Source organism: Aulonocara stuartgranti, assembly GCF_965226115.1.
Source record: "Aulonocara stuartgranti genome assembly, chromosome: 1".
NCBI lineage: Eukaryota > Metazoa > Chordata > Actinopteri > Cichliformes > Cichlidae > Aulonocara > Aulonocara stuartgranti.
This window is the reverse complement of record NC_138939.1, coordinates 3,843,034-3,867,466: the sequence shown is the minus strand read 5'-3', so window position 1 is coordinate 3,867,466 and position 24,433 is coordinate 3,843,034. Positions and strand designations below refer to the sequence as shown.

General features: G+C 42.1%; 1 protein-coding gene across 4 annotated transcripts in view; it reads right to left on the bottom strand.

The window, feature by feature from the left end:
• The window catches only part of dpy19l3 (dpy-19 like C-mannosyltransferase 3), a 69,137-nt gene extending 45,722 nt beyond the window's left edge, over positions 1 to 23,415 (bottom strand). For 2 of the 4 annotated variants that reach the window (XM_082547962.1, XM_082547963.1), the window contains exons 1-6: positions 23,193 to 23,415; positions 22,473 to 22,599; positions 20,253 to 20,380; positions 9,897 to 9,987; positions 3,992 to 4,113; positions 3,287 to 3,432 (exon numbers count right to left, since the gene is read on the bottom strand). In XM_082547962.1, coding sequence (XP_082404088.1) covers positions 3,287 to 3,432; positions 3,992 to 4,113; positions 9,897 to 9,987; positions 20,253 to 20,380; positions 22,473 to 22,590 — 605 coding nt within the window. In that variant the 5' untranslated portion in view covers positions 22,591 to 22,599; positions 23,193 to 23,415. Of the gene's footprint in view, positions 1 to 3,286; positions 3,433 to 3,991; positions 4,114 to 9,896; positions 9,988 to 12,495; positions 12,808 to 20,252; positions 20,381 to 22,472; positions 22,600 to 23,192 lie in introns of those variants that run through there. The other 2 variants (XM_082547960.1, XM_082547961.1) reach the window with 1 other exon arrangement.
• Between the last annotated feature and the right edge of the window lie 1,018 nt (positions 23,416 to 24,433).

The following is a 24,433-nucleotide window of genomic DNA, read 5'->3' as shown; positions in this document are numbered from 1 at the left end:
GATTGATTTGCACAGTGTGTGAGACACTCGGGATAAACAGTCCACAAAAATACAAATAATGTGACATTTATGCTCACTCCCAAGTGGCGGTCCAGCGTCCCAGTATCAACAGTGAGCAACACAAAGCAATCGCTTAAGTTTACTTCAATGTCAACAAACGACTGGATCAGACCAAAGAAATTGATTTTAACTTCACATAAGGAAAGAAAAGAAAAAACTTTTGGGGCTTTAGATGGTATTTCACTACTGACAGCATATGTGAAGAAACAAATGAGCTACTGCTTTCAGCATTCAACAATGTGTCATGATTAAGTAGGCGGGTAAGCCAAGATCAGCTAAGATTAGCTAGAAGAAACCCATCTAATGAAGGATCAACATCAGCAGGGAATTGGACTCACAGAGAGCTTCATCCAAACTCAAGGAGGGGAGCTAACCTACTTTGTCAACTTAACCGACTAACCATCACCAGGTGGCTAAAGCCTCAGTCACACTTAGTCATGTGAAGCTAAAAATTACATAGTACTGACTTTTTTAACCCTCTTAATTCAAAAGCATAATCCTAGCTATGGTGGTCGCTGTAGGACAAACATGTTGTGGTCACCTAAGAGTGATGCTAGGTGTGTATGAGTCAGTAACATCCCTTCTTACCAATGACACTGATATTGAGGTGTGTTTCTGAGAATAGCATACCTGTCAGTAAGGCTTCTGTTTTTGCCACCGTTACTAGCTGTTGTTAGCTATTATTAGCCGCTGTTAGCTACTGCTGTTAGCTACTGCTAGGGTTGCCAACCGTCCCTTAAAATACGGAATCGTCCCGTATTTAGAAACAAAAGCACACGTCCCGTATTGAGCTAATAAGGGACGCACTTTGTCCCGTAATACAGTGAGAATCAAAAGTAGTCTATAAATGTTAATGGAATTAACGCTTTGTTGGAAAGCATAATTCCCAGCCCCTCTCCTGCTTTGTGACCAATGAGCTGACAGCACACTTATGACAATTCGAGTATGACAATTCAGATTACCGCTCATCTCATTGGTCGATGAAAGGTCGCTTACGGAGAAAATACCGGAAGACAACAGATGACCACAACAAGAAGCATGGCCAACAGGGAAACAAACGCCGACACTGCGGTGCAAGTCTCGGACGACAGTACACCTAAAGCTGGGCAGACACTGTGCGATTTTCAGTCACGTTATTCAGCTCCTGCTCAAACTGCACGATTGACTCGCAGGGGTTAGAAGTTGGTAGGTCACGATGCAGGGTCTCACACTATACGGCCCGATGCTCTGATGCGACCTGAGTGCTCACACTGTGCCTCCATAACATGAAGGTTATAACAGAAAATCTGTCGCTCTCTCTCTCTGTCTTTCACTCACACAGACACACCACCACCATCAACTTTGCTAAATTGCTAATGAAAAACATTATCAGGCAGCTGTGAATGAGCAGCAGTGTAAATCCAACTATTTTCACGGTTGTTGTGGTCGTGATAATTTTGTGATGCCACATCGAAAAGGCTCGGATGAGCTTTCCAAAGTTCTACAAGTTGTGCCTCCATCGCTTGTGTCCAGATCACACGCTGCACAGCCGTGCTGCGCCATCTTTTTCACCGACGTTTACGTGTTTGCGCGTGAGCAGTGTGAGCGGCTCACGAGCGATTGATGATCGGGAGCTGCTCGAGGTGTTAATCGCTTCTCGTTACCCCACGTATACTACACGATGCACGATGAAGGCCAAAATCGGGCCGATCACCAAATCGGTCGCACGACTCAAAAATCGGCTCAAAATGGGCCAAAAATCACACAGTGTGAGCCCAGCATTAGAGCAGCAATGTCTGTTCGCTCAGAGAAAGAAAAATAGGCTGCAAAAGTACTGGGAGGAATGGGAAAAGGGAAACACCTGGCTGGGAACATGCACGATAACACCTTTAAAGCGCACTGCACTGTGTGCCGGCGCACTTTTTCCATAGGCATGCTTCTAGTGGTGGGCACATGAAGAACATGAGGGGCGTGAAAGCTCGGGGAACCCTTAACCAATTTCTTGTCCACCAGGCCACGGCAGAAGCAGATATGGTATGTAAACACTGGTTTGTTGTTTAAACCCTCTGGTTAAGGTTAATATGGGCATGTGCAGTGAATATCAGCGCTATGTGGCCAGAAGTGTGATAATATAACTTATTTTGTGTAATAAACAACTGTAAGGATAGATGATTACAACAAATAGATCACTAATACATAAAAGTAATACATAGATAAATAATGATGATGAGTTATGATGCGTAATCATGGGAACAAGTGGGTTTACAAACCTGATTATCTTTAGAAAAGCTGAAATAATACCTCAACTGAAGCCAGTTGTACTAAATGCACTAAATGTGCACAGTTACAAGAATGATTTTGTTCTATTGTTTTCTATTAATTTATATAATTTTAAGTTAAGCAGGACAGAGTTCTTTTAAAGAAAGATTTACTTATATCCTCAAAAGTTAAGCATGACAGGCTTCTGTTTAAGAAAGAGACCTGTTTTACTTTGTTAATGTTGTCATTTTGAGCTAAAAATAAACAGCTAAATGATCATTTGTTTCCCATATGGTCATATCACAAAGAATATGCATCTGCTTAAATCAAATTCAAGTCAAATGGTTAAAAAATAATTTCACACACAAAAAAAAGAGCTACCACACTGGGAAGGGTGAAGACAACTGGGTTGCCCGGCCCTGGCCACGAGGTGTCCCTTATTTATTTTTCAGGGAGTTGGCAACCCTAGCTACTGCTGTTGTTAGCTGCTTCTGTTAGCTGCTGTTAGCTACTGTTAGCTACTGTTTGATGTCTTTTAAGTAGATATAATATCGTTGGACTCTTGGTAAAAAAAAAAAAACTAAAAAAAAACCTCTCAGATGATGTCAGAATGTTATCAAACTGTTATTAGAGAAAGTGTGATTTTTAGGACTTTCAAGCCTAATGTTAGCTAGGATGATGTTAGCTTATAAACAGCTGCTGCTTTTTGTTGTTTGGGTGGTTCGTTTATGAAAACATCAATTTGTTGGAAGATATAAATACACACTAATCTATTTATATTTATCAGTACAATATCTTTTCTTTGTGTTACCTAACCTTAAAAAAAAATTACCAACTGCACCTTTAAGAGTTGATCCATAAAATAAATAAAAAAAGGACTCTTTGTTATATTGAGAGAAAAACTGCCATGACAGAGTCAAGTGCGAGAAGAAAGGGACTAACTCTCTCCTCCTTCACTGTGTCACGCACACAGATAGTTATTACTCACCTGTTAAGGATGTACCAGACCCCGGTGAGCGCACCAGCAAGCCAGGAGCCAGACAGAAGCCACGCTGTGAGGTACAAAGCGATCACATACACAGCTTGGAGCGAGAACACTGTGTAAATATAAAAGTACACGGGCTCCAAATATGACTGGGCCACACACACAAAAACACAGACACACACATACACAAAGGGAAGCCATTAGTTCATTAGGCAGCGCGATTGAATGCACAGAGTTGACAACAGTGACAGCGACTGACTCGGGCACTCGAGAACACTGTGGCATTTTCAGAGTTGTGTCTGATATTTCACTCCCTGACATTCTTGTCTCTCGGTGAGACAGCTGATGAAGCTTAGTCGCGGTTTCTCGGTTAATTGTTATGCCAATACAGAAACCTTTTCCTCCAGTGTGACAAGTGTAAGGGCTCCGAGTCATGTCAGCTAAAAAGACAGAAAAACAAAGGAACGCCACTGCGCCTCAAACACTTCCTCATTTGACTACGATCATTACAGTAATAATGCCAAAAGAAAATACATTTTTCAAAACACTGGAGAGTGACTTTACTTTCTCCCCCCACCCCTACACATAAAAAGGATGTGTTAATTAACAGAACAAATGACAAAAGTCCCAGACAGTCTAGCTGGTGTAGCTGAGGTCTTTAATCTTTTGTGTGTTACCAGCCGAGATGACAGGTGAGTGTTGTATTACCTGTATGGGCAACAATCTGTAGAGAACACTGAGAAAGACCTCTTGGTAGATATTCATTCGCTGCAAGAGGTTAATGGTCCTCTTGGATTCTGTCAAGTTGTCATGGATCATTTCTTTGAGCCCTGCAAACACAAAATTCACACACACAAACACACCATTTGAAAATGCCACCCGTTCTTTAATTTTTTTTTTTTTTTACAAACTGATAATAATTATTGGCTTTATGACAGCCAGGGAGGAAGGGGTGTTAATGTTTCTCGAAGCTCACCTGGCTCATTTATTTAGCTCAGACTCGTGCCATTAGAGAAAAAACAGGGTCGGAAATTTGCATCGACCACTAAAAACACAGCGTGTTCTGTTTGAAGTTAAATTCCTGCATTGCTCAAAGCACACTCGGAACGCTTCAAACTTCACTTCATTTCCTGAATTTTAGCAAACTAAATGTAGTTTGTTCTGTTTTTCTCCCAAACAAAATCCCCTAAATGACCCAAACATCAATCTAATAAATAAAGCATGTGAAAATTTCCTGCAGTGCTTTATTGGAGATGGGTTGTGGGGCAACTTCATCCCCCATGAAATAATAAAAACGAGCTTTGAGGGGAAAAAAAGATTTTTGGTTTAAAACATTAAAAATGTAACAAATGCGCCCCGTGTACAGACGGGTGTATCCTCACCGCAGAGGCCTGGATGCTAGTCAGCCCTCATCTCACCACCAAAAAAACGGCAAAAAGCCAAAAATATAAATCTTTTTAAGAGAGGTGATTTGACAACACTTAAAGTTTTTGTTATTTCTCGGATACGTTGATTTAGGTTTCTCAACCTTCTTCATTTGCATCGACATCTCTTTGGGCCTTAAATTGAGACTTAATGGCCAAGACCACGCACCTCGTCTGTGCATGAAGATGAAAAATGTGCCATTTTTGACAGAACTATTCATTATTCTGCTTATAAATTGTTACAAACTAGGACTCGAGTTTCCACTAACTCAGTAATAAAAACACAAAAGCATCATGACAAAGTGACCCGGTTTTACAAACTGCACCTTTAAGGACTGCTGGATTTCCACTGTATGTAACCGATCGATTTCCTCTGACTGAGTGTGTGGCTGATGTGGCTCATAAATACAAACCCACAGAGCGTTATCATCACCTCTGCTTTAGTGCATTTCAAGTGCTCTCGCTTTTTGGGCTCGATGGTCTGCAACTTTACTGTTTCAGTCCACTCTCACCTCCCGTCAGTGCGGTTTTCAGCAGACAAAGACAGGCAAAGTTAATGACTTGCTGTGGAACATAGACGAGCTCTTAGCAGCTTTTTACAGCCAGATATTTTTATGTGATGCTGGTGGGAACACATCAAAGAGGAAAAGAAGGTAAATATTGGACTTAGATTTGCTAAGCTGCCAAAAACATTACTCCAAATGAATGCTAATGTGGGATGCTGGATGTGTCAACGGGGAAATATTTAAAAGGACATATTACATCATTGTTTTGCACACAGCTGGTTTCTTCTCCATTAAATGGGAAAAAAAAGCCTCTGTTTTCCAGTAATTGAGGTTTAAACTATAATTTAGGTTTATTACTACTTAGCTGCCAAGGGCATCAAAAGTGGAGCGGCAAGGGGCCCTAGTCTCCCCTCACTTTATGCCCCGCTCTCACATCCTTCAAAAAGATTTAAAGTTTAGGTCTTCTTGCTCATTTTTAACCAAATCTTTTCCTTTTTCATGCTTTAGCTGGTCAGACGCGTCTCCCTAATATTTGTTTTTTGGTTTTATTATTGTGGACTCGCCACACGATTTAAAGCTACTGTACTACATTACCTCTGCACATTTTAAATTCATCTTTAGACTATGCTGGGAATGGCGAAGCTCCTCGGTTCATCCACTGACTAGAATGAGCTGTTTTTGCTCCTCCCCCGTTAAACCAACTTTCTCTTTCTACTGATTGGCTGGCTGCCTCACATGAAAAATTATAGAAGGCAAATGGGTGGGTGGGGCTTCCTGGGACAGGCAACGTAAGACTACCGTATTAGGTATATCCCCGCTCCATGACATGACATCATACATATTCAAGAGAAGAAACATAGACCTATTTATGAGGTGCAGCCAATCAGAAGAAAGCTGGTTGAACAGGAAGCGAACTAATCTGGCTTCTTTCAGACAGGAAAAAAAAAAGTACAACATAATTAATAATTATTTATACTCTAGTGAAAGTAAAAGCTCCACTTTAACATGAAAAACTCAAAGGGAATACACCTGGAATGATCTTTCACTATATACCTGGATCACTAATACCACCACAGGAGGTCAGAATGAAAGCACAAAGTGTTGGTGATTATGTTAGGCTGTGTCTTGTTCTTTTTTCCTCTTCCAAATGAGATTGACGAAGTGGTGTTTTGTCTCTTGCCTCATCTGACTTTTAAAGCTATGCTGCTACATGTTCTAAATTGCTTTGGTGCAATGGCATTATTACAGAAGGGAATGATGGCAAGAATTACCAAAATAACACTAACATATAGAAAAGAATGACATTTTAACATTACTCTGTCACAGAAAACACTGCTGCTGGTGTTATATGAGCTGATGCGCGCACTGATAGCATTAATCCATATTGGTTACTCCATGCAGTATCATCACCATGTACTGGGTTTGACTGAAACAAAGTGTGACATGGAGCGAGGGCTGACTTTCTGCTGCAGGCTGGGATGTGTCAGCCTGATTTCCGCTGTGTTCTTGATCCATGGAAAACCATAAAAACCAGCACGGTTTTGCATAAACAAAGTGCACATTACCACCCACACGCATGACCCACTCGACTTTGTTCATTCATTTACGCCGTTTGCTGTCATGCCTTTCTTTTTCCACCTGACTCTGTGTCCTGCCTTGCTCGCTCATCTGGATTCTTTCTCCTATTTTAGCTCATTTATTCATTACATCTTTCCTTCACTTATCCCTCCTTTTCTTTCATTTCTTGCCTTTTCAATTATTGCTTCCTTTCTCACTTTCTTCCTATGCCCATCCCTATCATTTCCCACTTCTTCCATTACCTGCCGTCACTTCAGCGCTTCATCCATAACACCAAAAACCTACAGTAGTAGGATAACGAGCTGCTGTGCTGTGACAGAAAAACAAGGGAACATAGAAAGGGACGGGAAGGGAGGTCAGCCAGTTCCTCAACTGATTAGACTACAGCTCAATTATTTGCCTTAGTGGAAAATTAGGCACATTTCCAACAAGGAATTTCACATGGTAATGGGAACAAAATAATTGGGCTAATTTCCCTCAGACCAGACTGTGCATCATGAGAAAAGTGCAGTGATTTGTTTGGTCGGGTGGAAATAATGGAGTGAAAAACAGTTTTTCCTTACAAGTATGGATAGAGAGAGCCACCTGGTGTTGGCAACCATGTACAAAGGAAGGTGCTAACAAAAGCTAGCTTCCTAAAACAAGAAGTTACAGAAAAACTGTAGGTCCCGGGTGATGCTATGCTGTAGTGACACAAGACTCGGCGGTATCGACCACGGCAGCACGGCACTGGTTACCGCCATTTCAGACAGTTTATTTCTAGACAGCTTTAAAGATAATAAAAATACATTCTTTATTTCCACAAAGTTCAGCTCTCTGGAGGACTGTGACGAAGATCTGGAGAGTTTGCAAATTTATACCGAAGAGTGTTTGGAGCGAGTTGTTATGTGGAAGCCGAACCAGCAGCGAGAGGAGCCTGAGGACTCCCCCGAAAAGACCTCTACACATTTGGCTGGACTCTAACCTGTGTGTGTTTCTGTGATATATACTCTCCCACCCACATCCACTTCAGACTGTTTAAGTGAAATCAAGATCTGGTTTACTCACAACTCTCTTAAACTTAATGGCAATAAAACAGAATTCATTTTAAGGCACCAGATCCAAACTGACTACAGTTCCAACCAGTCTTTCGTTATCCATTGATAACCCTGTCACACCCTCCCCTCAGGTTAAGAGTCTTGGTCTCATCCTCGATAGCACTCTGTCCTTCACAGCACATGTAAATAATATCACTCGGTCTACCTACTTTCATCTCCGTAATATTAACCGCCTTCGTCCCTCGCTCACTCCAAACAGTACCTCCATACTCATCAATGCTCTTGTCACATCTCGTTTAGATTACTGTAATTCTCCTCTCTGTGGTCTACCTCATAAATCCCTCCATAAATTGCAGTTAGTTCAAAACACAGCTGCTCGTATTATCTCCAGAACTAGATCCACTGAACATAGAACAGCTCTATTGGCTCCCAGTTCACCTCCGTGTCAATTTCAAGATCCTGCTTCTCACTTTCAAAGCGCTTCATAAGCTCGCTCCTCCATATCTATCCAATCTTCCACACATACTCACCCCACCGTACACTCCGCTCTTCTTCAGCTTCCCTTCTGTCTGTTCCACCTTGTGTTATTGTAAGGTGACCTTGAGGGTCTTAAAGGCGCCTATAAATAAAATGTATCATTATTATTATGACCGAGGAGCTCGGTGGAAGCTCGAGTTTACCTGCATACATCGTTCTCACTGTGTCACCTGTTGACCGCCTGCTGCTGGTTTGAACACACTGACTGGTGATAGTCACAGTTTTGTACAAAAAAGGCAAATGTGCCTCATCGTTCATCAGCTCAGAGAGCTGGGCTGCTGGGAGCTTGTGTTTCCCTTCAGAGTGACTCCAACTATTTAAAATGAATAGACTGGATTTAAGAGGAAGGAGCGAAGGACACCGAGCAGCAGATCAGGCATGATGGAAACAGGCCAAAAGTTTATTAAGGAACCAAATTGGAATAATCTGTTTCCAGCAGGCTGGATAAGTAAGTGCTGTTTATTTCAGTATGAAATTTATTTCAAAATTGATAAAATAACTCTCTCTGAATGAAATTGTCAATGGCCTGAATTCATTTATTGAATAAACTTTTTTTCTTTTTATTTAAAACAAACTTACATAGCAATGGAAACACTTGTATATTCCTAATTTCTCTGTCTGTATTATTGTAGAGTCCACCTTACAACATAAAGCACCTTGAGGCAACTGTTGTTGTGATTTGGCAAATAAGAGAAGGAGATATTAATAAGTGAGGAGATGGGACTGAACGGGGTGTGATAATGAGGGAAAAGTGAAGGGAGGAAGACAGAGCGATGGAGGGAGTGAGGTAGATGAGAATTGGTGGAGGGAGTAATAGAAGACAAGAAGAAAGGGAATTACTTCAGGGAGGGATTCAGGGAACAAAATAGGGAACAAGAGGAGATACTTTGCAGGTCTTATGTGTGAGACTTGCAGTAGTTAAAAAAAACACTACTTCAGATATCAATTTATAATCATTTTAGAGATTTTAAAGTTGTTTTATGCTACCTGCTCCACGCTGTCTATTTATCATCATCATCATCATCAGGAGCATCCCTTTGCATCATGGATGTGCAGCCGAGGCAGCAATCTGCAGTTAATGCTGACGTTTTTATGCTTGAATGATTCTCAGGTAATTGGTAAATGGCTAAATAGATTAAAAAATACCGGCGGCCACCAGCGCTGCCCCTCCGCCTCCAAGTAGATACACGTATGGTGTCCATTTAAAAATTCCACGTCAGCTTGTACTCAAGTTACTGCAATCGCAAGATTCAGAAAACATGACCTCTGACCTTGAGGTCACCGGGATTCAAACCTGACTGTGATTGTTTTTTGTAGATGAACCAATGGTATCCCCCCCCCACACACACACACACACCACTTTTCGATTAACACCAGGACACTACAGCTTCTTGTAACATCCACTTCAGCTTTTCTTTCCACACACTATTTTGTTGGAGTGGAAAGATCTTGGATCATTTTGACCCTCTAAGTTGTGTTTGTGAAGAAATGACAACTGTCATGAACACAAACCTGCGATCACAGTGCATACCTTCTTGTATTGATGGGGCGTGCAGCATTTGTTTATAGTAGGAGTAGTATAGTCCACACTCTGTCCGAAAGGAGATCTCCCTCTCCACTTCCTGAAAATAAAAAGAAGGATTTTAGTTTCATGAAAGCAAAGACTTCTGTTCTCTGTAATATGGAAAACAGATATCCTGGCAAGACATGACAGAAACATGGAGGATAAAGGCAAAGCAGCTAATACACTCATAATCCTCTCCAGTAATAATCAGACAGGTAACACAGTGTGTGAGTGCGTGCTTGGAGGATGTCTTCCCAAGAGACCTCCTGCTCGTCATGCGTGATTTACTGCTCCTCGGGGGGGTAAGAGGAGAGAGCAAACGGCGAACAACCAGCTGTGGAATATTAAGCCAATCATTAATCTATCATATTTAGTCTGCAAATTGTTTTTGCAACTGTGCTTGACAAAAAGAAAAGCTTTGATTTTAGCTACTCATTTCTTCTAAAACTCACTGAAAGTCTGTCAAATTGTTTCTCCAGATTTACTGCAGCCAAATCCGGTCCAAGCAATCTCCAAATCCTCCGCTTGTTAAAAACCAAAGCATGTTTCCGAGTATTGCTGCAAAGCATTTTATCTGATATTTTTCCAGTAACAACTTCCAGTAATAACTAAAACCTCACAAAAAGACTATAAAATTAGAAATGTATATAACATCTGTCCATTAAAACCAATTCATCAATAGAAAGGATTTTCCAATAACAACGTTCAATTTCTAACATTCATACAAACTTGTACATAAAATGTTCTGTATTCTGAACATATTTCACGCATTTCAGAGGAGAAAGATCCTAATTTAAACAGCCTGGCTCATTCTGCGGTCCTTATATCTGACAAATCATCATAACCAGTCTGTGGAAACCTGAGAGCAGTTATTTGTTCTGTAGCCATCAGGGAGCAACAGGACAGGGGATCCCAATCAGATCGCCCACCGAGGCAGGTGTTCCCACCAGTTAATTAATGTCATTTACTTGGTTGAAACCATTAGCTGATTAACAGAGTGTAAATCAGCATGGGTCTGCCTCCTGAGCAGAACAGCAGAAAACCACTGGTTCATGCACATATGATCAGCTGCAAAAAATTTAATCCGCATTTGGACGAGCCTCTGGAAGAAAAGACGGGACAGATTCTACGAGCACAGGGACGGCCCGGAGCGCAAGAACGATGAGGAGGGCAGCGAGCGTTTTTAACCTCGGGACTCTCTGCAGCCACAGGCGCTCGGTTATTGTGTTCTTGTTGCTCCGTCAGAAAAACAAGACTACATCTGGAAAAACTATCAAAGTTACTGACATCATACAAAAACATGGCAGATTACAATAAATATTTTGATCATGGTAAGAGCGTTTTGATTAACAAAGGGAAAGCACGTTTCGCAACTAACCGTTAATATGGAGCGAGGTACAAGGTCAAAACATTTAGCTGCTCCACGTGTGAACTGATCCCGATAAGTCACAGACGTATCAGCTACGAGCCTCAAAAGGAGGTCAAGTATATTACTGGCACCATCTATGAAGAAGCTGTTTCAACACTATCTGCAAATGAGTTCACCGCATCATCTTTGTATGATTTAGAAGCAAATAAACACCCCAAAATTGAAAGAATGAGTTCACAGCTCAAGAAATGGGAACATCCAGGAAGCACTTGGAGTCACAGATTTGACCTTTTGCAGGGAGATGGATGGCATCTACATCCTGTGTTTAAATGAAAGCTAACAGACCGTCTGAGAAGTTGATGGAGTGGCAGCACGTCGAGAGAGCGAGCCTCCCAGGACTCATCCATACACTGAATGGATGCACGGCATTTCCACAAATACATGTGGATTAATAGACATGTATATAGAAATGGTGTTGTTGCCACTGGAGGCAACAACACAAACATAATGTTAAAAGTTGACAAATAGACACCTTCATAAAAACTTCCTACACATGAAGAGAAAAATTAGCTATAGAGATCCAACATTTTCGTACCAGGGTCTGCATGTGACCTTCTGTGAAGTCAGACGTTTTAACATCGGCGTCTACAGAGACTGACTCGAGTTTGGAGACGGCCTCTAGTGGCCATTCCAGGAACTGCACTGATTTGGCATTGAGTTGCATCTTGGTTGAAGAGATATTTCTTTAAGATCATTTCTAACATTTCTGAATTATGCAGCACTTTTCCAACTGAGCAGGCGAAACTTTATCTCTAACTTCAGAAAAGAAAAAAACAACAGACAGAAAAAAATAAATCTATGCCACTTCAACTATAAAGGAGTTTGTTCATTTTGTAGATAATAACAGCATCAGATGCCTGTTGCTTGCTGGATCTTTGTACCGTGATCTCACTGTTATTGGGGCCACTCTGTAACGACCTAACAACACAGAAGGGGCGGGAGCTCTGACTGTGGTTGCAGATTGGACTACGGTGTGCTGTGATGGTTTTCATTAGCACCGTGCTGCAGACTGAACCCAGGAAGCAGACTGAACCTGCCCCCAAGGCGGTCACATCGAAGCAGAGCTCGTTTGTAATGTGTTTGGTTTATCAATCGCTCAAATTGAAACACTTTCTATAAACACGTAATAACTCCTACCGTGAGCTGCGAGAACCACAGCAGATTCTCATGTAAGCCGTTCACACACCAAGCCTGAGTCAGTGCCAGCAGCACAGCCGCTAACAGCCCTGCTGCCATGAAAACGCACTGTTGCCAAGGCCGCAGGGGTGAAACGCCTGAACCGGAATGGGAACGTGAACCGGATCGCCCAAGCAGAGAAACCCCTCCTTCACCCCCCTCCTGCGTTCCCAACAGAGCGTTATGGTTACATCTGCCTTCAGACGGCGCATCTTGTGAAAGGCCATGTTTTGGCTTCACCCTCTTACGGAGCTCCATTGCCTGGGAACGCAGAGATTATCAATAAATTCTTGGATCCTTTGATGAGCTGAATCCAGGTAGATAAACAGGACGCTCCCGGGTTAAGGTACAGAACTGATCCAAATCCATTACGGAAAAAAATGTAAATGTGGTGTGTTTTTCTCTTCTTGAAGTCAATCCAAATAAATTCGCTTTTTAATCGCTTCAAGTTCCCTGCCAAAGGAAATATGCAAAAGCTTCCTCTGAGGGATGAGCAGCTACTTTCCTTCCCAATCCTCCTTTTGAGTTTTGCCCAAGGCAAAACAAGCCTTGGCTTTCCACCAAGAACTCTGATGAGATGGCTAATCCTCAATTTAAATTAAGGTCAAAGAGAATAGGCCTAGTTAACAAGTTCACACATTGCTCATTACGCTGGAAGCCAGTACACTTCTCAGAAGGCACCGATCCTCTTCTCTCTGTGTGTCTGTGTTACCATTTCCTCCTTATGGGTCTTTGAATAACTCCCATCTCTGTTATGTGATGCACGAAAAATCCAAGCCAGGGTCCATCCAGCATTTCCTCTGCTCTATGTCTGCCAAAGCCTAAATACGAAGTGGCCTCTGCCTCCATCGAACGCAGCCGGCAACTTCAGAACAAAAAGCAAAGAGAAAGACTAAACCCTGCGAACAACAGGACAGGCTGTGGATAACTGCAGCAGCCAGAGGGAGGGAGGGAGAAGCGAGTTGACTACTGGTGACCCCTCGTCTATAAAAGCACACGTGCTTACAGGAAAAGAATAAGGAGAATAAGTGGGGGTGGGGAAACATGGGAACATCGTTCGGAAAATGCAAGGAACAGTTGTCGGAAGGTTTGTGGATCTGTGCGCGCGTCTGAAATAAACCCAGGCGCTGCGGCCGGCACGGATGTGACCTCACACCTGATGAATTCAAGAGGCCAGATTAAGCCAGCTGTCTCGCTACATAAGAGGACAAGAGATAATAAGCACTGTAAGGGTATGAGCGTGAACGAGAGAGAAAAAATCCTCCAGACCCTTTCACCTCAGGCTAACTCTGATAATACATTCCCTCAACAGCATGCTGGGTGAGGAAACCACATATGAGATTATTAAAAGCAGTTCCCTTTCTGTGAAGCTTCTCCACAGGCCGCCGTGCTCCGATACCATCAGTCACGTAGGGTCAGGTCGGGTCAGGCAGCAGCACTGATCAGGCGGGACTCCCAAATCCACAAATTACTTTCCAGCATATATCCATCCAGACGGCCCAGAGAGCAACAGGAAGCAGTTCAGGGTAAAACCAGGTGCACAAAACACAATTTTCTGTGCCTTGGAAACTTCTTTTGGATAATTCAGCATGTTCTTCTGTCCGCACAGCTAAATTTAAACATTTGAATTTGAAAGTCATTTCCCTCTGTTTGGGTCTCCACACAAACTGAGCTGGTAGTTTTTGTGGTTTTCTTTCATTTCACAACCACAATCAGGGTTCAACAAAACTAGTAGTAATCATTAAAAAGAACAAACGCTGGCTGATGGATCTTAGTTTTCATTTCTTTGCCATAATCTTTACATTTGGCAGATTTCTTTTAGCAGCAATACCTGCAGCACAGTGAGTGTTTAGTCCACTTCACTTAAATGAAAGCCTTAGTTCCTAATTATCTTTCTGATAGAAGCAAAAATAAATCTACTAATTTTACTGGTATACATTAACATTAAAAGGCCAATCCTGCTGCATAACATGCAGTGCAATAGTGAGAAGACTACATGACTCCATGAATATACGTGTGACAGTACACAGATATACAAAACACAATCAGCAAAGAGACATGTGATGCATAACGCCGTAAGGTCATAGGCTACCATCACTACCTGCAGCCTGAGACAGGTGAGTCTGAGTCTGTCAAACTTTGTCACAACATCTTCCTGATCAGCCTACCGACAGAGGAACAGACTATGGGAGGGACTGAGCGAGGACACTACTAAATTTCATTCCCTGAGACAGATTAAAAAATTTAAACAAATCAAAAAAAATATATCTGAACAAGTCACCCAACTAAAAAGCTCTGGAGATGAAAATTAAAGCCAAAGCAAAAGTTTTTAGAACAAACAAACAAACAAAAAACAAAAAAAAAACTGCCGTTCCCCTGATGGCCACCTGAGGTTGGCTCCTACAGCGAGTCCATCCTCATGCACTCTCATTTTAAAATATCCAACTTTAGAGGATTGAAAGGTATATCTGCAGCATGGGACCAAAACAGTTTTGGACATAGTTGACAGCTTCCTGTGATTTTCAACTGGACAAGGTAGTTAGGGGCGTGGCCACATTGATTTATAGCACAGGAAGCTGTAACTGATCAGCGTCGACTAGGCCTCATTCACTAATTCTCGTGATTGAACCAGAACTCTTCACTGTGTTTCAGCTATTGGTATTTTTTAGCATGTTTGCTAATATATTTTTGATGAGATTCTAGTATTTTATTTATCAGTTAATTCATCCTTTAACTAATTCGCCAGTAGTGTGTGTGCACACATTCCATCAGTTTAGGAACGTAGCCTGCAACAGCCCTAAACACCATAAACTGATACATCCATCCATATTAGCTGTTCTCATGAGCTCAGTGAATTCCAGGGTGGTGATAGGCCACCTGTGCAACAAGTCCAGGTATGAAATTCCTCGCCACTAAATGCTCCGCAATCAACTGTTAGTGGCCACGAAGGCAATGTAAACTCACAGCGCAGGGTCAGGGGATGCTGAGGCACATAGTGCGCAGAGGTCACCAACTTTCTGCACAGTCAGTCGCTGCAGACCTCCGAACGCCATGTGGCTCAAGAGCAGTGCATAGAGAGCTTCATGGAATGGGTTTCCATGGCCAAACACCTGCATACATCAGCAAGCACAATGCAAAGCATCAGGCGCAGTGGTGCAGAGCTGGGAATGCAGCAAAGGGTGGTCCAACATCACATAAACCCCTATGGAGTAAGAATGGGATGTCACTCAGCCTGATATATACGTGTGAAGGCAGATGAGCGAATCATTTTGGTAATATAGTGTATAAAGTACACCCGCTATCTTCACCGCATGTCTGTGGCAACTTTGTGAGATAGTTTTGCTGAAATAAAACAAGACACAAGCCTGTCTGTCTTCTGCGGTTCTTTGTTAAAGGTAATCACAGCATTTTCTTTCTCTAGAAATATATGCGTCATCGCAGCTCATCTGCCTGACATCCAACTCTTTCACGGCAGTAATAAACTAATCATGCTTCACTTCACCCCTAGCATTAGATGTATAGGAACTATTACTGTAGCTTAAAGTAAGCTACATCTGGGCACCAGTTTAGCTCGCAGGTGACCACATGCCGCAGGGCTAAATGCAGCAGCGCAGGTTCAACTCCAACCCAAGGGCCTTTGCTGTTGCTCTCTCCCCATTTTTTCTATCTAATGTTCAATTTATTACATAATAAAGGCCAAAAATTAACTAATATATGGTGAAGCTTACCATCTCCTCTATCATCTATTGATACTTTGTAGGTGTTACTTTCTCTGAGTGATTGCTGGATAACGTTTTAAGCTATATCTATAATTTTGTCAGATGTCCGTTATAAAATCTGCATCGCTCAGACTGAGTTAGTTGAAAATGGCATTCACACCTGTGTGTCCAGTGTGGACAGATCTGTTAATGCTGGCTGTGAACACTGCCCGAGGGCATTTTTATACAAAAAAGAACGCCAGAGATGAAAAGTGTTTATACCAGCGAGTCAAAAGCCAGCAGTCCTATTGAATGGAGATATTTAATATCATACATCATCATAAATACGAGGCCAACAGAATATCATTGATGGTCTCCTCCAAAAAAAGGCCTAAGTTGTTCAAAGTTTGTTGCAGAGACAGTGTGAAGAGCAGAGCTTGAAAGAAAATATCCAGGGTAGGTTTTCACCTCCACACAAGCGAGAGATGATTGTGAATGTTAGGCTGTTGGTTTCAGAAAGTTAGAGAAACTGTTGGACATCAGCAGCAGAGACTGCTTATGCATTTTCATGTTCCCAGACAGTCTCCCTAAAAAACACTGAATGTTTTAATGCTGAGCCACAGCCACGTTTTTAATGTAACCGAGCAGATTCGGTCTGCTCTGTGCGAACATAGACTCAGGCGCAGGCTTTGATTGCATTAACAGAAGGAAACAGTTCACATATGCATGCAGTGTGCGATGATGTCAGCCAGGAGCCCACTTATTTGTGGGAACATTTCAGGGAGATGTTCTCCAGGCCTGTAAAGTGACCTGCATTTATTATGAATGAACACATCTGTCTGCTCCCCTTCACACACACAAACAGAAAAAAAAAGTCCGCGCTGGACCGCAAACTGTGTCCACACGGATTCCGATCAATTAACTCAAAGTGCCGCTTTGTGTCCCTGTGACAGAAGCCCACAAATTACCGTGAGCACGGCGGAGCTATAAGCGGGCAAGATGCATTTCACATTTTCATGAGAAACAGAATAAGCACCTGGCTGGCCATGCAGGCAACCAACAGAGGAAGTAAACTGATGACGCAGTCTCGTCTGTTCTACACAAAGAGATGAGTCGTCCTGTGATTGGGATAGAGCTTCAGAACCAGACGTGTCTCTGGTGTCAGGTTATGATTCAGTAGTCCCTGTGGGTAGCTCCCACTCTAAAGAGATTTACAGAAAACCAAACGGTGCTTTATCTTCAGCCTTCTCTTAATAACTTCCACATGCACATAACAGTCGGCTTTCATGCAAACCAACCTGCAACTTTAGTCAAAGGAAGGCAATAAATTCATGAACCAAACATTTATCTCCAATTTGTTTTCATGGGTAAGTATAAAGATATTTCTAACAATGTTTCAAAAGTCCACATTACTCTTTGCATTTTTGTCTTTAATGCTTAGTTATGAATAAAATGCATTTGGACATTTTTGTAGTTTACAAGTAGCATCATGACAGAGTTGAATGTGGGAACCTTTATTATTGACAGTTTTACACTGAGGGGACTCTGAACACTGAAGTCTGTCAGACACAGACAGCTGGAGGCACCGTGGACAATTACTGGTTTCCATTATACTTCTTTGAAGTCCACCTGAGAGGCACATGTGTACGTGATACAGTGCTTAACAAATTTATTAGACCACCACCCAATGTAAGGTCTGTGCCACAGCTGCCCTAAATTACCAGTACCGGTAACTGGGTCATTCCATCTCAAAACAACACGGGCCTTAAACCTCCAACTGTTATGGTCCAAAGACTGGACATTTATAATGACTGCTTCAAAATGTTGGCTTCATGTATCAAATAATTTGCAAGATTTTTTTTTAATAGGTTTTTGACCCACTTTAAGGTCTTCAACATCTGGCAATGTATCAATATCTCAAAAACTCAAAAAATAAAGCCCCCCTCCTCGAGTTTGGTTCTGTCTGAGGTTTCTTCCTGTTAAAAGGGAGTTTTTCCTTCCCACTTTCACCAAGTAATGCTCTGTTTGAATGTTGTCCCGTATTGAGCCTCTGTATTAAGGTCTTTAACCTTGAGTATAAAGGACCTTGAAGGGACTGCTGTTGTCCCGTCACTGTCCCGAATCTGATAGTGAAATTTAGATCACCTGGACTACAGCGAGCTCGCCCTGTGATCGCTGAATCAATTCATTCTTGAGTCCAGATGCCAGATTTGCAGAGATTTCATCAGCGTGTTCAACATATTTTACCTTCATTTGTTTTTCTCCTCTGCTATGTCAAAAATGTATAATTACACACATAATGGCCTCGTTAATGTCCCCAATTACTGCAATAATAGAATTTCCTACAAGTATCCTGTAGCTAACCACAAGCAGATGCTAACGTTACACCACATTCTACAATGTAGAATACTCTTTTTTCCTATTTGCTATTTTTCAGTAATGAACACTCAAAGGTTACTTAGAAACAATGAGCTTGTTAGAAGAAACAATGTCTCAGATTGTGGTTTTGACTTACATAGCTGCGCATCTGGTAGTTCAACTTTCCATCCCTCCCTGTGATAAACAACTTCAGAGCAATTTTCACGCAAAATATTAACCTGCAGTGTTTTCACTTCATATGTAAAAGTAGATTACAAAACCACAAAACACACCACTCCAAAAAAATATAATGTTCTTGCGTCAGTTGCTGCAGGAAAACAAATGATTCATACTGCATCACTTAATGATGCAAAGACAATTTATGGCAGCAGCATTGATTCACACTTTGCCCCAGTTTTAGTACTAATGCAGACATCTTTTCTGCCATGTCACCCAGTTTGAAATCTGCTATGTAGATCTCAGCCAGAACCAGAGTGCTGCTGACGCTCTAAAGGGGGGCAATTATAAATGACATCACATTTGGCAGAGCACAATGTTCTGTTGCTGTACAACAATGAACAAACCCTGAAAGGCCTGAAACAACCGCGATGATTCAGGATCTCATGTGGTTCACATAACAGCCCTGAAAATTCATCCCATGAAGCGTGTGGAAAAGCAATCATCACGTTTTAGGATGAAGTGTTTATGACGTGTTTGAAGACCATTTTAGGAAGAAAACTGGACGAGGGGATGTCCCTGGCACTGATGTCGAAGCTACGTTAGATAAGCGCAAAGCGCGTGTGGAAATTTTTAGCTTAACGGTCACACCGTGTGACACTTTTCCATCAGTTAATATCCACATCTGTGATGTGGTTAATGAATCGTGCACATGGATGTCAAATCCTCAGATAACTTTGTTAGACAAGTGCCAAATACATCAATCCAGGCAGCTTTACTGCTTTTTAACAAGAGCTTTATAAAATTTAAACAGCGCCACGCATTTCCAACTTTTCCAGCTCCCACTGACACAAACTCACTGGCAGTACTTTAAGATAAGCTGTCACTAAGACATACAGCCACCGAGAGGCTAATTCTTATTGAGACATCTACAATTCCCTATCTCTAAAAAAGTTCGGACATTGTAGAAAACTTAGATGAAAACATAAAGAGGTGATCTGCAAAGCCTTTAAATTCCCACGCTCGACTTGAATCTGATTCCAGCAGCACATTTCAAAGAAGCAGTGTTTACCACAGGGTTGCATCACCTCTTATTTTTAAAACTCTCGGTAAGTGTCTGGGAACTCAAACCAGAGGCTGAAAGTGAACTTCTTTCCTGCAGTTGCTAATAAACAGTATAAAAGATGGATGTAGTTTCCAGATTTGCCAAGCAGCAAGGTCTAAACCCATATTTTCTTTTCAATGACCAGCAGGGGGCGACGATTGTAGCTGCAAAAAACAAATCTATGAGACAGGGTCCCTCAGTCCCCTCCTGCTGGGACCTCAGTAAACATTTCCCTGATTACTTTCTGCATAATGCATAAAACAGGAAGTCTATTCTGTAAATCACAGTCATTCTTTAGAAAGGATTTGCTCTTTCATTAATGGCTTGTTTCTTCTTTCCACTTCCACAGTGTCGGGTCTGTGACCGTAAACAGTCTTTACCTTTATGTTGGAAAACCACAGGTCGTTCTCGTGTAGCGTCGCCACGTAGATGCAGCAAAGCAGGCCAAGACCAACAGAGACAGACCAACCAACTGAAGTCCAGATTATAGCTCCCCATGACCAATCACCTGCAAGAACATTAGCATGTTAGTTTTCACTGTAGGGTAAAATTTAACGTGAAACAGTAACACTTTTCTTTTTTTACTGATGGCTGGATTTCATTTAGCTGCTTCGGCTTCAGGGTCATGTTGCTGTGCATGTTGGCAGATTCAGCTGCGTACAACATTCTCAGAGAGTGTACACCTGCTCCAGACACTTCACCGGGAAAGGCGAGAGGTTCAGTATTCTAAAATATGTCGAAAACAGCACACATTTTCAGACAGTCTCTTCTAAAAAGGCACTTGTAGCGTTCTAGTCGGACACCCGCGTGTAAAATGACAAAAATGATTCGAGTATGAAAAAAAAGAAGAAGCTTCAGCCCCTTTGCCACCTCTGCACAGCTGGCCACCCACTGTGTGAAGTGGGTGTGAATGCTAGATTGTTGGTTTCAGAGTTATAGAAACAGCTCTCTCTAATGTGACTCCAGAAAGGTGTGCAGGGAGTTGTTTCCTGTTTGACCCTCCAACATGCACTTCATAACTGCAGCTTACTGGGAAACTTGACTAGAACAGAGCTACTTTCAGTCTTTTAAAGGTTTTAATAACACCCACTGTGACGAGTGAAAATATGTGCTGTGTGTTCCTCGTGCAGTTTCTGCAGAAACTGACTTTTTGCACAACATTGTAAATGTTTTGAATTGTCATAAAAGTGCACATCGTGATGCACGTAAGTGCGACACCCGCTAGTTTTCATTCAGTGGACACTTGTGAAATGAAGGTTACAAATATAATATGACACCAGAGTCAATCATTTAAATGTTGAAATGAAGAAAAAAGCTTATCAAGCTTCAGTCTCCTTTAGGGATGAGACACAAGAAAACATGACTGTGCATGCATAAATACAACAAAGGTGTACGATTGTAGGCTTGAACCCGCAGAGTGATTTATGAAGGCGTCAATAAAAATCACACTGAGCAGACCTGCAGTGGGTCAAAGTCGAGGCCAGATATTGACCACCATCTCCCAGGAGATGGCTCTGACCCAAAAAAAACCCTGCAGCAAAGTGCTTGGTTTCCAGCCAGTCTCCGCCCCCTTCTAATCGCCCATCGCCACCTAATCTGCACAGGTACTGGTACTCAATCAAGAACTTGCATTTGAGAACCGGCCCACATGAGAAGCTAACATTTTGGGTGGCTTCAAAGTGTCCTTGAGCAAGACACTGAACGTCAAATTGCCTCCACTGATGTGTGAGTGTGTGTGAGAGGGGTAACAAATAAATCACAATAAAGTCCTGTGTGAATGTGCACTGCAGGCTAAGTGTGAGCAGAAAAGAGTGATCTAACTATCAGCCCAGGCATTCATGTGTTGTTTACGTGCAAATTTGATGGCCGCAGCTGCAAATAATGATTTCAGCGTTTTTCATTTGACACAAAAGCATCGCACACATAACAATGTCTCTTCTTTGAATGCAGAAATGCACAAAAGGTGTAAGATATCAGGCTTTAACCAGCAGAGCAATTTATGAAAACATCAGTAAAGCCACACTGAGAACACCTGTAGCAGGTTAAAGTCAGGGTCAGATCCTGAACACTATCCCTGGAGCTCGAGCTGGCTTTGGCTCAAAAAGCCCGCAGCAGGTGCTTGGTTTTTAGCCAGTCACAACCCGATGTGACTTTCTACCCAGTGCAACACCAGTGCCCAATCTGGAAATACTTCTACTCATTTCCACCACAAAAAAAAGTTTTAAAATGCCTGGATTGCACTGACGCAGTGCCAGCACTGCTGCAAAGCCAGTTCTGCTTTGGTGCCTTGAGAATCAGCTTTAAAGTCAACAGATTTGAGAACCAAACACTACAGGTGGAAATTGGGGATGCTTCATGTGGGAACAAAATAACAGCAGACTGCAAATCAAACCCACTGACAAGTCCTCAACTACTTTGGCAGAGGTAAAAAGCCTGGTACTGCTGCCAAAAAGCTGGCACCAGAACAGCACCAAGAACTTCACCAGTGATCGGCTCAAACCTGCTGAAATGTGTGGTAGAACTGGCACTTGCAGCTTGTTGGTGGGAAACATCTATGTGTGGCTCAAGCCTGAGATGGGAGTGCGGGGTGTCTCACTCACCATGCAGGATCTTCTCCAGATGGTGTTCAGAGCAACAGTTGTGCTGCTGGGACTGAAGCTCTGCAGCAGGAGAGGGCTCCTTCCCCTTGCTGCCCTTCCTCTGACGCAGGGTTGTCATGTTGAAATGCTGCCAGCAGAGCGCACACACAGGGGGAGGGGGTCTGATTATCCACACTGATACACATGTACACACAGGCAAAGAGCAAACATGTGTCCCAACATTACTGCGCTCAGAGCCAAAGCAAACAGGTCTTTCATTCAGTTCACGATGGATGGGTGGGTGGATGGATGGATGGGGGGTGGACAGGCCTGCTTACAGCATTTCCTGGTCACGCTGACGCCAGAATAACGTGCAAATAAATAAAATAAATAAATAAATGAGATCAGCCTATCGACAACAGATTATCAGAGAGCTCTATTCATTCTACCGTTTTTAAACCGGACCAAATGTCGCGCCAAACATAACCGCAGATGCGCTCCAGCAGAGGATCATGAGGGATGTGGGGCGAACAGGGAGCCACATAAGACGGTAAAGTAGATGAGGCGGGTTTGAACCGCCACTGGGAAGCACAGACACGCAACCACAGCCTCGTTATGGTGAATGTGCGTTTCACAACACAGAGGCGCGCTCCCGCGGTGGACGAAGGACTTTGTTTCTGCCTTGACATCAACAAAAGACGAAAACGAGTCGAGCCAACTGAACATTTAGCGAAGCCTCACCCTCCTCCACAGCAGCGGCTCGCAGGATGCTCCGACAGCTCTCTCTCCCCCTCTGTCTTTCTCTACGCCTCTCTACCTCCCTCGCTCTTTCATTTTTCTCTCATTCTTTTTTTCACCTGCTGTTAAAATTCAGCGGTCAGCCTCGTACCGCACGGGGTTTAACGGAGGGGACAGCACCGGAACACGAGAGGACCCGCCTTCAAAATAAAAGCGTGAGGTGAGGGTGGAGGTAGGTGTTTCGGAGATTAACTAAATAATTACAAAACTAAAAAAAATCTAAAATAAAAATAAATAAATATGGAATAGGGGCCGCGTAAGTTAGTGAATTTTTTTACTAAAGAAAAACAAAAATCACTACAATTATTTGGAGACAGTTTTTACAAACTAAGTGTAAAAGATTTGCAGACAGTCCATACACTCAAAAATGCCATGATGCTCATTTTAATTTAATTTAATTTAATTTAATTTAATTTAATTACAAGTTTTCGGTGTCATTTGGCTACATAAGTAAAATGAAAAATGTCAACTTTAATGCAATTTTTTTTTTTTTCGCCTGTCCCATTTGGTTCTTTAGCCATCAGAATTGTTGTCTGAAGACCAACAAGGATACCCAATGGATTTACTTTGCCAAATGGATCATCGTGGCATTGCCGTATTGGTCCATTTGGTCGATCTTTGTTTTTATTATTTATTATATTTTATTTTCAGATGTTACAGACGGGACAGACATGAGTGAGAGATAGGAAAGGGAGAAAGAAAGTGGAAGGAAAGGAAAAACAGAAGGGGAGAGGGACAGTGAGAAAGGGGGGGAGAAAAAAAATAAAAATCTCCTGGATCACCTGTTGAGAGAAGAATAGAAAACAAGCAAAAAAAGACAAAAAACAAAACAAAACAAAGCAACATACTAAACACAACACCATCGCATTAATCTAGCTAAGTGTAAACAGCAGTAAATACTAAATATTCAATGTTGTTGTGCAGAGGTGGGACCAAGTCATTGTTTTGCAAGTCTCAAGTAAGTCTCAAGTCTTTATCCTCAAGTCTCAAGTCAAGTCTCAAGTAATGTCAGGCAAGTCAGAGTCGAGTCTCAAGTCACTGGTGTAAAAGTCCGAGTCAAGTCACAAGTCTGAAACTTTGAATTTCAAGTCCTTTCGAGTCTTTAAAAAAAAAACAAAAAACGAAAAAAGGCATGTTGCAGTTATATGCTAAATGTAAATATTAGACCATGTAATTTTAAAATC